This window comes from Sinocyclocheilus anshuiensis, unplaced genomic scaffold (assembly GCF_001515605.1).
Source record: "Sinocyclocheilus anshuiensis isolate Anshui unplaced genomic scaffold, SAMN03320099.WGS_v1.1 scaffold528, whole genome shotgun sequence".
Taxonomy (NCBI): domain Eukaryota; kingdom Metazoa; phylum Chordata; class Actinopteri; order Cypriniformes; family Cyprinidae; genus Sinocyclocheilus; species Sinocyclocheilus anshuiensis.
Window position 1 is genome coordinate 200,242 of NW_015558590.1, and position 12,480 is coordinate 212,721.

At 38.3% G+C, this 12,480-nt stretch overlaps 1 protein-coding gene and 1 long non-coding RNA gene across 2 annotated transcripts in view; both read left to right on the forward strand.

The window, feature by feature from the left end:
- Nucleotides 1-325: 325 nt before the first annotated feature.
- Nucleotides 326-12,480, forward strand: part of LOC107679956 (copine-8-like) — a 60,343-nt gene continuing 48,188 nt past the window's right edge. Inside the window, exons 1-2 of the mRNA XM_016475686.1 lie at nucleotides 326-402; nucleotides 4,965-5,005. Of these exons, the coding sequence (XP_016331172.1) occupies nucleotides 326-402; nucleotides 4,965-5,005 (118 nt within the window). The remainder of the gene's footprint in view (nucleotides 403-4,964; nucleotides 5,006-12,480) is intronic.
- Nucleotides 6,939-8,464, forward strand: LOC107679974 (uncharacterized). Its single transcript, XR_001633104.1, has 3 exons — nucleotides 6,939-7,190; nucleotides 7,286-7,569; nucleotides 8,116-8,464. It is a non-coding gene; the product is annotated as an uncharacterized LOC107679974 (long non-coding RNA).

The following is a 12,480-nucleotide window of genomic DNA, read 5'->3' on the forward strand; positions in this document are numbered from 1 at the left end:
TGAGTAATATTAATTAACTACATGTACTTACTATATGGTTAGGGTTACTTGCATGTAATTATGCAACATTTATTGTTATTATAATAGTAAGAACATGTAACGTGTAACAGGGACACCTTAAAATAAAGTGTTACCAAAACACGCTTGATATTTTTGTCAGAACGGAGGGTTCACGCGTCTTGCTGTCACGCAGCTCGGCGCTCACTGACGCCTGTGACGCCGCGCGTGAAGCGTTGTGACTCCCTCTCACACACACACACACACACACACACACACCTCGCTCGGCGGCGGCAGCATGTCCACAGTGATGAGCGGCTTGGTGAACATGGCGAGTCTCGCGGATTTCGAGGCGCTCGCGGCGGGGATTCCCGCCACAAAAGTTGAGATCACCGTGTCGTGCAGGTGAGTGACGCGCTTCTGTGATGCCAAACACTCTGCAGCGCGTGCAGGTTCAAACGCAATGATAATCTGAGGGCTGTATCAGCATTTTTCATAATGCATTACGTTTTGAATCACTTTTTATGTGCGTTCTTGCTTATGTTTCTTGCAAGGCTCTGCATTTCTAAAGTGCATTTTTAGTGTTTGATTGATACATTTTGCAGCGTTTGATTGCAAAATAATCATCTCGTGTTGATATTAATAAAAATCATATATGCGTCAGTCATGTCATTTGAGTGATTTGTAATAGGCTATACACTAGATTAATCATTCAGAAATGTCATCACGTTTCACGAAGTCTGTATGCATATATAATGCACTGATTTTTCATTATGATTGCTGCATCAAAATACATGATAACAGAGGACACTCGTGTTATTCATATGTTATGCATCTTCTGCTTTACAGCGTATTTTGGACTGGTTACGACGTGGTTATTATTTAGCTGCAATAACATGCAGCTGGCAAAGGTGTATTGTACGGGTTTTAAATGCATAATAGCCTACAAAAAGGATTCAATCTATATGTTATAGAATGCATATGTAGTGGATTTATGATGCATTCCGTCAGACAGTTCTTTAGTATTGCATAATAGTTGCATCCATGAAGCACTGATGTGTTGAGAGGTATGGGGTTTATCTCTTTAACTTCCTTTTGACCTCAGAATTTAAATCAGATGCTTTGTTCAAAGCTCACAATATGTAAAACCCCCTGAATAACTGGAGTAATTCAGTCTATTCATTGTTCATTATTAAAATGCATCTCTATTCACACCTGAGATGAGTGCAGCGTCTGCTGGGAATATATGAGCTGATCATGTGTGCCATATTCAGAGAGGACAAAAATCACATTCAGAACTCTAGTTCCACACCTAAAGATTTATTTTTAGTCATGTGTGACTTTTATCAAGAGCTGATTTGCTTGATTTCCTTAAATGTTCAAATATAAATCTCTTTAAAGGTTATTAAAAACTGCCAGCTGTCTTTGACAGATTTCCTGTAAAATACAATAGTGATATTTCAGGCATTACAGGATGGTATTTTGATATTCTTTATGCTTTTTATACTTATTAAAACATATTTGAACAACATTTTTCAATGAAAGAATATGTATTGTTAAATCATACATTTTCAACAAATTATAAGTTATTTCATAATTTATATTTAAACTAAATTGTTGCTAAATTTACTGTTAAAACTTGCTGCAGTTTCCAGAAAAATACCTGAATTTGTATTTATTTATTTATCTGTATTTCAAAATGACCATTTTGTACAGCGTCGTTTTATTATTTTAACATATAAGGTAAATCATCATTTATATTTGTAAAAAAATGGATGTTATGGGATGCCGGTTTTGTACAGCAATGTACAGAATTGTTTTATTATTCTTTATAAATTCTTATTAAGAGCATAATTTTCAAAATATAATTAATTTCAGTAGAGTACATATAAAATGTATTGTTTCTACTTACAGTTAACAGCTTTTAGCATGTGTTGAAATTACTAACAATTTGGCTGTAGTACATGAAATGTGTCTTTAAGATGTATGATATGATGTTTAAATTTTAGTTACCTAAACCCTATTTTTATTATTCATTTTTAAATTGGAATATACAATGCAGTTTCAGCATCCAGGTGTGTATAAAATACTAACACCTGAGTTAGGCCTTAATAAAATACCTAAATTAGGCATCAATAGTTGAAAACAAAAGCTATTCCTGGATTCTGCAGTCAAGCTTTTGACAGTCAAGCGGCGGAGAGCGCTTGTATCGACTGATTGACCGTATCGTCTGAGAATATTGAAGCGAGACCCTCCGTGTCGGAGGTCGTGTCAATACTCTACACACCGCAAGAGAAAGAGGCAAAGGACGACAAACAGGAGAAGCATGCTTTCTCTGGTCTTTAAAAACAACGACAGGTCGATTTCATCTGTCAGTCAAAATCATAAATGCAATCAGCTGTAAACCATTTTAGAGTTGAAAACATTTTCAACAAAAACCTCATGTTTATTTATTAGGAATGAATTAGGCAGGATATGAGTACTGTGTGTCTAATTCAAACTTAATAAATAAACATAAAAAATGTTAAATAATAAAGAAATGCTACATCTTTTTTCAGTACTGTTATAATGTCAGTCTTGATGACACTGTTTGCTCGTCAGTGCGGTGATCTTTACGAAGTGAGAGTTTGACTAGGACTTTCTGTATTTAAGCCCCTCGGGGGGCACGTCCTCATTAGTGCCACTAAACTTTATCACACTTCATGCTTTAATTACGTTCCTCATGAATTATTCCTCTGTGTTTCAGCACCATGATCTAAATACGAATGCGGGTCGAGTCCGGAAGAGGAGCAGGGATAAACATGAATTTAAATCATAAGAGGACAGGGAGTGTCGGTGGGCTTGTTTGTGGATGTGGGCAGAGGGTTTCTAATGGGAATGTGCTGTTTGGTGGGGAACGGCCGTGTAAATGTTTAATGAGGATTCTGGTTCTGGAGCATTTCCTGTACTCTAGCTACCGTGATGTTTCGGCTCTGACTTTTTCAGGTGGCACACGGATCTACGGCATAGGGAGGAAAAACTCATGTTTAGTCCTTGAATATAACATGGAAGATGCATAGAGCATATCATATAGTACATATGAACAAACAAAAAAAAGAAACAAACAGACAAAAAAAATATATGTAATATCTATATATCTGTGCCAACATACTGTACTTTACACATTTTACACATTTTTTGTTAATATAATCTGACTACTTTTTGTGCAGTAAATATATTACTTAAAGTAAATATATTAGGTGAAAGAGGTTCGGCTTACAAAAAAGTTCCCTGGGAATCCCTGTATTACACGTTGTAAGGATTCTGGTGTCACGTTGCACACACACGAGGGACGAGGAGACGCTGGAGAATATGTTGACAGGACTTTATTTACAGGAAGTGCCTCATGTTTCTTTGTCGGGTCTACTATGTTGTGTTTGTGTGTCTTCTCCAGTTCCCTGTGTGGATATACCCTGTGTTTTTGGATTTATTAAAGACTATTTCGATTATCCACGGCTCCGTGTTCCTTCCGGCAGCGATCGTGACACGTACATAAAGAATGTGATTTTTTTTTTTCATTTCATTTTTCATAGACAGAGTAAAACATGATTAAATAACCCACTGAGTGATAATTCACATAAAAATGTATGTTCATCAGTAGTTGGTGCAATATTACTGTAAAATGTTAAGAAAATGCTTCTTAAAACTGAAATGATTTTTTGTAAAATGCTGTGTGTCCTCTCAGTTGTCCGTGTAATTATATACACTTAGTCTTTGTGTGAATATCTACAAAACTGGAAGACTTTCTGACTGTATGTATTTTAGAAAGGAAAAAGATGGAAAAGAAGAATTAGGGAGAACCAGTAAATTCTGAATAATTTATTGATATCAAAAGACAGCAAGTGGAATGATAATTAAAGCATAGGCCAATGTTTTCATGAGATTTGCAATATTGAGAAGCTTAGAGTGTGTCATATGTTTTTGTCATGGCAGTCTTAGACTGCTTTTTTTTTGTTTTTTTTACTTATTGAGGTTTTACTGTTATTGATGTAATGATCCACTTCCCTTTGCACAATAAGAAGAGCTCAGTGAGATTTCCTTCAGTGATTCACCACCTTGATACTGGCCTGACAGAGCAATATTACATATCTTTTTCTCACAATGTTACATTGATTCTTCAGGCACTCTGTTGCTATTTGTATTTATTTATTGCATTCATTCATTTATTGTATTCATTTTTGTTCATTCATTTCATATTTCCTGCAGTTCCATTAATAAAGAACTCATCTAAATAAGACTAATCTCTGAAAATGAAATCTCCCAGTCAGTGCTTCTGTGAGACAAGGTACAAAGTGATCCCTGCAAGAGAGATTGAAAGTGATATCACAGATTCACTCTCTCTCCTGAGACGCTTAGTCTCTCTCGTGCGCTTGGTGCAGTTTCAATCACGAATCAATTATGACACTGTGATGCATTGCGATGCATTGAATCACAATGATGTATATTGCATCTTGGGGTAGTTGGCAATACCCTGCCTTACCTAAATGTTCATAATGGCTGAACACACCATTTAACAGATGTGGAATTAAAACCACTGAGATATTCCCACCAAAAGCTGTGTGTTTGTTCAAATACACATCCAGCATTATGACGTTAAAACCATAAACTCTATAAACTGTTGAAAAAGTACATCCCCAGTTATCCCATCACATCAAAATCCACCCACATACAGTGGGTACGGAAAGTATTCAGACCCCCTTAAATTTTTCACTCTTTGTTATATTGCAGCCATTTGCTAAAATCATTTAACTTAATTTTTTTTCCTCATTAATGTACACACAGCACCCCATATTGACAGAAAAACACAGAATCGTTGACATTTTTGCAGATTTATTAAAAAAGAAAAACTGAAAATTTCTCTCCTGATTCAGACAGCTTTTTAAAGGGGTCTTTAACTTCTATTTCTTCATTTCTTTCTTTATCTACAGAAACCTCTTGGACAGAGACACCTTCTCAAAATCTGATCCAAGTAAGCTTTTTGGTATTATACCATATCAAATATAAAAGCTTATTCATTTAGTCTGTCACGCATTGAGACGTAGGTACAAAGATCGGTTTATCTGACAATACTAGCACATCTGAAATCACATTGCTTAAAGCAGTCTGGGCTGAAATCATGATGCAGTTACTGCTCATCAGCACCGTAGGGAGCATCATTAGTGTGCAATACCTTACCTGCCTGCCTTAATTATTATGTTGTTTTATTAGAAAGCTTGATTGTGCATGAAACCCTGCTGTATGCATATATTCTTTCATATGCAGGAGAGTATAATATTTGCATTTGCATTTCTTGTTTGCATCTTCACGTGTTGTGTGTTCACGTGGGTTGTGATTGCATTGTGTAATCCAGATGTTGTGTTCGGCTAACATTCACAGCTTTAATGATACAGATGCGTTTGACTGCAGGCCCTGCATTGTTCATTCTGCTGTATGGCTGATTACACTGACTGTTTCTGACACACACACACACACACACACACACACAGACACATTATATCTTCTAAAAGATTTTGTTTTGATTATTTCTCTGCTAAGAAAACTATATTTTCCTCTTAAAATTGGGCCAGTTATATTGTTTGGAAAGTACATACTTTTCTGCCTTCGTTTAAAGGGATCATATTCTACACCTTTGTAATATTACATTTCCCCTCCTGAAGTCAACTTATAATGTACGTTTTTTTTAATGCTACTATCAGATTTAAAGGGATAGTTTACCCAAAAATTAAAATTCTGTCATTAATTACTCATCCTCATGTTGTTCCAAACCTGTTAACACTTCGGGCCCTATCACACACCCGGCGCAATGCGGCGCCAGGCGCGACGCAAGTGTTTTTTGCTAGTTTCAGCCCGACGCAGTTGTCATTTTCACGTCTTGTGCCACGTTGTTTAAATAGCAAATGCATTTGCGCCCATTTGTGCGCCCATGGGCGTGCTGGTATGAAAACGAGGTGTGTTCAGGTGCATTGCTGGCGCGTTGCTATTTTGAGGCAACTGAAAATAGACTGTGCCATAGACCAACTCAAACCTGGTCTAAAGTCAATGGCGCAGTAGTTGTTTTGTTATTTAAAAAGCGCGTTAGTATAGGCGGGTCCACAGCGCGCGTACACTTCGCTTATTACACACACAGGGACGCACAGCAGCACACAAACATGCCAAATATTAAAAATGAAAGGATTGCAATGTAAAAAATGATTATTGTGTACACTGTAAAAAAATCCAACTTACATTTTGTATTACAAACTCCGTTTTTAAAGTTTATTCAACTATTTAACATTAAAAAAGTTGAGATAACACATAAAAGTAAGTAAAATAGAAATTTAGACCAATTTGTTTGACCAAATTAATATTTAAAGTTGGAACAACTAACAACGTTAAGTTTGTTATAAGTATTGCCCACAAAGGCTGATGAGCATGCGCAGTTCGATCACTTTTTTATATACAACGCCATTTTAATTTCTCCCACTTCATTTACGAGTTGCCTCAAGCGGCGCCCATTTATTCTGTTACTGTGATCGCTCCGTAAGTGTCGTTCTGTGTATCAATTCACGATATGATTTAAATGAAAATTGTTCACAATATGCGCTTCTGTACAACATAGGTGGCGGCAAGTTAGTCAATTTTCCCGCCTGGTCTTATGAGTTACCTCAGGTCAGACGGCGGCAATTTTTTTTCTGACCGACAGTGTAATCGCTCCGGTAGGTGCTGTTCTATATACAATATTTACCATAAGACTTGAATTATGTTTGTTCAAAACATGTGCTTTTGTACACCGTATTTCCTTTCGTTTTAGAGTTGCCTCAGGCGGTGCCCGTTCAACGTTATTTATCACTCCGGTAAGTGGTGGTTCTTTGTGTATAAATTTAAGATATGATTTGAATTAAATTTGTTCACAATATGCACTTCTTTACAACGTATCGTTAGGTGGCTTCAAGTGAGTTCAATTTTCCCCGAGTTGCCTCAGGTCAGACGGCGCCTGTTTTTTTCCGACAGTGTATCTTAACGTTAACATAATCGCTCCGGTAGGTGCTATTCTTTGTACGATAAATTACGATAATTGTTTTGTTTTGTTTTTTTCAAAATATGTGGTTTTGTATACAGACGTGGACTTCGAGTTGGCTCAGGCGGTGCCCGTTTAGTCCGTCCGTGATCACAGGGTAAGTTTTTTTGTTTTTTATGTGTAACGATATCAGGTTACGATATGATTTAAACGAAATTTGTTCACAATATGCGCTTCTGTACAACGGTGTAGGTGGCGGCAAGTTAGTTCAATTTTCCTGCTTCGTCTTCGAGTTGCATCGGGTCAGACGGCGCCAGTTTTTTTCCGACAGTGCAATCGCTCTGGCAGGTACTGTTCTATGCAGGCTGTGATAATAATTTACAATAAGATTTGAATGGTATTTGTTCACAATATGTGCTTCTGTACAACTGCTTAACGTTAGGTGGCTCCAAGTTGGTCCGTTCAACTTCTGCTTCGTATTCAAGCTGCCTTAAGTCATACGATGCCAGTTTTTTACCGACAGTGTCATGACTTAGGTAAGTAACGTTACTGTTTTATGCATATTAAGTAAAAGGATTTAGATTAGGATTAAGGATATATAATTTACTTTATTTGCTTATAATATGTTCATTTTGTACAATTGTGTGGGTGCCTTTTAGTTTTGGATAAGGTCATGAAGTTCTAAATGTATTAAAAAAAAAAAAGATGCATTTTCTTCATTTAACTTTATTTACATTTATTTGCTTGTTAAATGCAAAGTATTTGTGTAGCTTATGTTTGCTAAGTGTACTATAAATCTGCATCTGTATGTTTTAAAAATGCAAGTAATTTAAGAGCTATTTTAAAGCTTAAAATCATAATTGGTTTTAAAAATTTGATATTTGTTCAACCAACTAATATTTAATATTTGTTTTCTTGCTTTATGATTATTTTTTTATTTAGGGTATTTTAAGTAGTTGTTCTTTAATAATGTTCTCTAGCAATGAATTCATGTATCCCTTGTGGTAAACAAATAAATAAAATCTTATGTTGTTGCCCAAAGAATTAATTCTACCATTGTATTGTTTATTTTTTCTCATTAGGGTGATGCAGTGCAAGATATGCAAATTTGAACACCCTGCTCAGGAGGTCCTTTTGAAACATTACCGATTGCGCCACTACCAGGGAAGACACCGCCAACTACCCTGCCTCTACACCGAAAACCACTGGAGCGTTGAAGTCTCACCTTTCAATTTCACACAAGCGCTTATCTTCACGTGAGAGTCACTTAACATTTAATTGTGAATTGTGTGACTTTAAGGAAATTTGTAAAACACCTGATTACTTCAAACATATTAGGAGCCATTTAAAAAATCATTAAACTGTAAGGTGCCCTTTTAGCCAGTGGGATTTTAAAACAAATCTGATTTCATCATTCAGTGGTCACAGAAGTCGGAAACATTGCAGCTTTTCAAATTTTAAGTTTGCTCAACTTCTGATTTTTTACAGTGTAGTAGGGCTGTCAAAAAAAATCGAATTTAGAATATTCGTCGAATAAAAAAAAAAATCCACATTCGAATGCAAAAACGTTGCATTCGAATTTTAGGTCTGCGTCAGCCGTCAGGCAGCCTTATCAGTGGCACGCGAAATGTGACGACAATGTAAGTGTCATTGCATTTTAATGCTTTTGTTAGCTTATCCAGTTGAACCCACTAGATGCGGCGCTGCTACGTTGTTCGTTTAATATATTGCGGAAAACGAGAGCATCAGTGTGGCGAAGACGTTGTTTACGGCGAAACTGAAACCAAGCCGTTCACACAGAACGCATATATACATCACATTTTCTAGCGGGGCATCTATCAGCATTGCACTCGCGTCTCGCACAAGAGAGCAGCATGTTTATAAAGCCATGTAAAATTAATGTAAGTTCAGCTTTTAAAAAACATGTCTCAAGACTTTATGGCAGATTTCCCCCATCCCACTGTATCTCATGTTTTTAAATGAAGAAAGTAGCCTACTCTTTGTGATTGGTTTTCAGTCCTTTGTATTAAACTATACATACATGCATGGTGCTGTTTTTGTTTCTAATTGTTTAAGCAACTTTATTAATTATATATGGTTTCTAAACATTATTTTAAACATTATGCACTTTTTTTCAAAGTTAGTCGTGTTATTTTATTACGCTTTGAAGAAATATGCATAATATTTTGCTCGATGCGCCCTCTTGTGGCCTCAAGAGAAGCTAAAAGCTTTTTTCCCCCTAACTGAAATTATGCCTTTTAAATTCGAATATAATTCGAATTTTGATCATATTTAAGTGTAAAATTCGAATTTAGTTTTTCAGTCATTTTGACAGCCCTATTGTGTAGGCTACATAAATATAAAAATTCCTACATGTCATAATGGATAGTCATTGCATGTATCAGAATTAGGTTACCTATTTGCTTGCACACGAACAGCTCCGAGATGCGTTCTATCTTTGCACTTGCAAATTCTGCTGTGTAAATAGCAAATCCGCCATGGCACGAGCACAACTGGCTCTTAAAGGGAATGAGAGATGAGACTCTGATTGGTTTATTGCACGTTATGCCCAAAACAAACCCATTACTCATTAAGAGAATAGGGACAACCCTTTTAGACCATGCGCCAGGCACGCCGACCATTTTTCCCGTCTTTAAACTAGCAAAAGTGGATTTGGACACGCCCTAAGAGCACCTGTACCGTGCGCTTTAGACCATGTGCTTAGATCGTTAAAATAGGGGCCTTCATCTTGTGTTTCCTTTTGCGCACAAAAAGTATCCTCGTAGCTTCATAAAATAAGGTTGAACCACTGATATCACATGGATTATTTTAACGATGTCCTTACTATGTTTCTGTGCCTTGACCGTGGTAATTCCCTTGCTGTCTATGGAGGGCCAGAAAGCTCTCTGATTTCATCAAAAATATCTTAATTTGTCTTCTGAAGTTGAACGAAGGTCTTATTGGGTTTGGAATGACATGAGGGAGAGTAACTAATGACAGAATTGTCTTTTTTGGGTGAACTATCCCTTTAATTTAGTAATTTTGTTTTTTCTTCGCAATGACCATTTTCTATCCTCGCTTCTCACCCTTTGAATTAAACAAACATTTTGTTTCTGTGCCTTTAAGAATTCTAATGCAAATGAGCTCTGCGCTGATTGGCTAAACTCTGTGTACTGGTGTAGTTCACGATCATCAACACAAGTCAGGTTTCTAAATACTGAGTAAGTGTTGGTATGTAAAAGTGGGTGCTTTTATGCTAATTTGCTAATGGTTGTGATGTCATAATCATGCTGACTTCTGAAAGTCCATTCCTGAAGTAATTCAAAGTTATTTTTATAGATTGTAGGTGGACTGAGGTGTCTGAATTTGTACTCGTTCTACTCAGAGCTGAATTGTGCATTTCTATAGCAACACTATCAATGCCAAAGCATTCACGTGCTTGCATTTCAACGAAACAATAATTACAACTTGTAAGCTCAGAATGTTCTGAGAGCTACGACTTGGACCATGTGACCACTGTCCCACCTGACTGCCGCCAGGGGTTCTTATCTCTGGCCCTCGAGGTCCACTTTCCTGCAGAGTTTAGCCAATTGATTAGCTTGTTCAGGTGTGTTTGATTAGGGTTGGAGCTAAACGCTGCAGGAAAGTTGACCTCGAGGGCCAGAGTTCAGAACCCCAGATTTAGGTGCTACTTAGGCTCTACCTCCGAGTATAAAAGGCTTGGACAGCTCCGAGTAGAACATCACGTTTTGTCATCTTGGTGATTGACATGTTGTGAATGCAGCTCAAGTGACCTAATCCCATGTGGCACTGATCTTAAATGACCCACGAAAGTGTAAGCAAGAAAAAAGCACATATTCCCCTATCGTTGCAAGTCGTATCGTCATTAAAAAAACAAAAGTGGGGAATGATGTCAACTCAGGTGAATGCTTTTCTGGGGAGTGTTGCCAATTCTGTGCTTTTTACACTATTGCCGCGGGTTAAAGTGATCTCCCCACCTCCCCTGGAATGTGATTTGGATGCAGTGGACCCCTGACGGAGGGGAAAACTACAGAAAAAATGTGATTGGGTTATTTTTGATTAGCAATTGGGCTGGTTTTGTTTGCAGACCAGGCAACCCTGCTTCTTCAACCTTGGGTAGTTTTGCCAAGTGTGTAGCCTAAATGCAAATATTGGATATGGGCCACTTTTAACAAAAGATTGAAGTCTGATTTTTTTATAGCTGAAATTAACAATAGAGCAGAAAACTTGTATTCCTTTTCACACAAATTGCGATTACTGGGTAATATTTGTCACAGTTCGAAAGAGGCGAAGACTCAAGTGCAGGCAGATGGGGTGTCTTTATTTATAACTCCCAAAAATAAACAAAAAAACACAACTGAAACCACCCCGAAGGGGAAAAAGCCAGAGTAACATAAATGCTCACCACGAGACAAACTGAGCACAGGGCAGCCACAAATCAAAGGCATGAACCAATACGATGGGGTGTCTTTATTTACGATTCACAAAAAATAAACACAACTGAAACCACCCCGAAGGGGAAAAAGCCAGAGAAACATAAAAAGCTCACCACGAGACATAAACTGAGAACAGGGCAGCCACAAATCAAAGGCATGATCCGACACCTAAGTGAGACAAACAAGCCCAGAACAGAAAACACAGGGAGCTTATAAGGGAGAGGCAATCAGGTAAACAGCTGGGACTCCCTCCTCTAAGGAACGGCTTCCAGACGTTCCAGAGCGCCCAACCGGGGGGCGGCAGAGTAGGGGGAGGGATGGGGGGCCCAGGTCCGTGTGATAGAGGGGGACCTGGGGACTGGGGCAGAGCCGGCGGGATGGGGACCCAGGGCAGAACCAGCGGCCACCACAGCGGTGTGCCTCCCTTAAATAGATGATGTGGTCGACCATCTCCCAATAGGACCACATATCTAGCTCCCCCAGCTACTCCCAGTTGACGGGCTCGTCCAGGCCCGCTAGAAACAGGTGGATTCTCCTCAAGCCCTAGCCCCTGGCCTGCATCGAAGAGGTCCTCGGCGTACAGCCCAAAGGGGCGATTGTCTTGTGGGCAGGGATGTAGCCCATTGGCAAAGGTATGGATCCTCGGTCGTCCGGGAGCTGGGTATAAACGGCTTGTTTGTACTGTCACGGTTCGAAAGAGGCGAAGACTCAAGTGCAGGCAGATGGGGTGTCTTTATTTACAACTCACAAAAAATAAACACAACTGAAACCACCCCGAAGGGTTCTTTATTTACGATTCACAAAAAATAAACAATAAACACAACTAAAACCACCCCGAAGGGGAAAAAGCCAGAGTAACATAAAAAGCTCACCACGAGACATAAACTGAGCACAGGGCAGCCACAACTCAAAGGCATGATCCGACACCTAAGTGAGACAAACAAGCCAGAACAGAAAACACAGGGAGCTTATAAGGGAGAGGCAATCAGG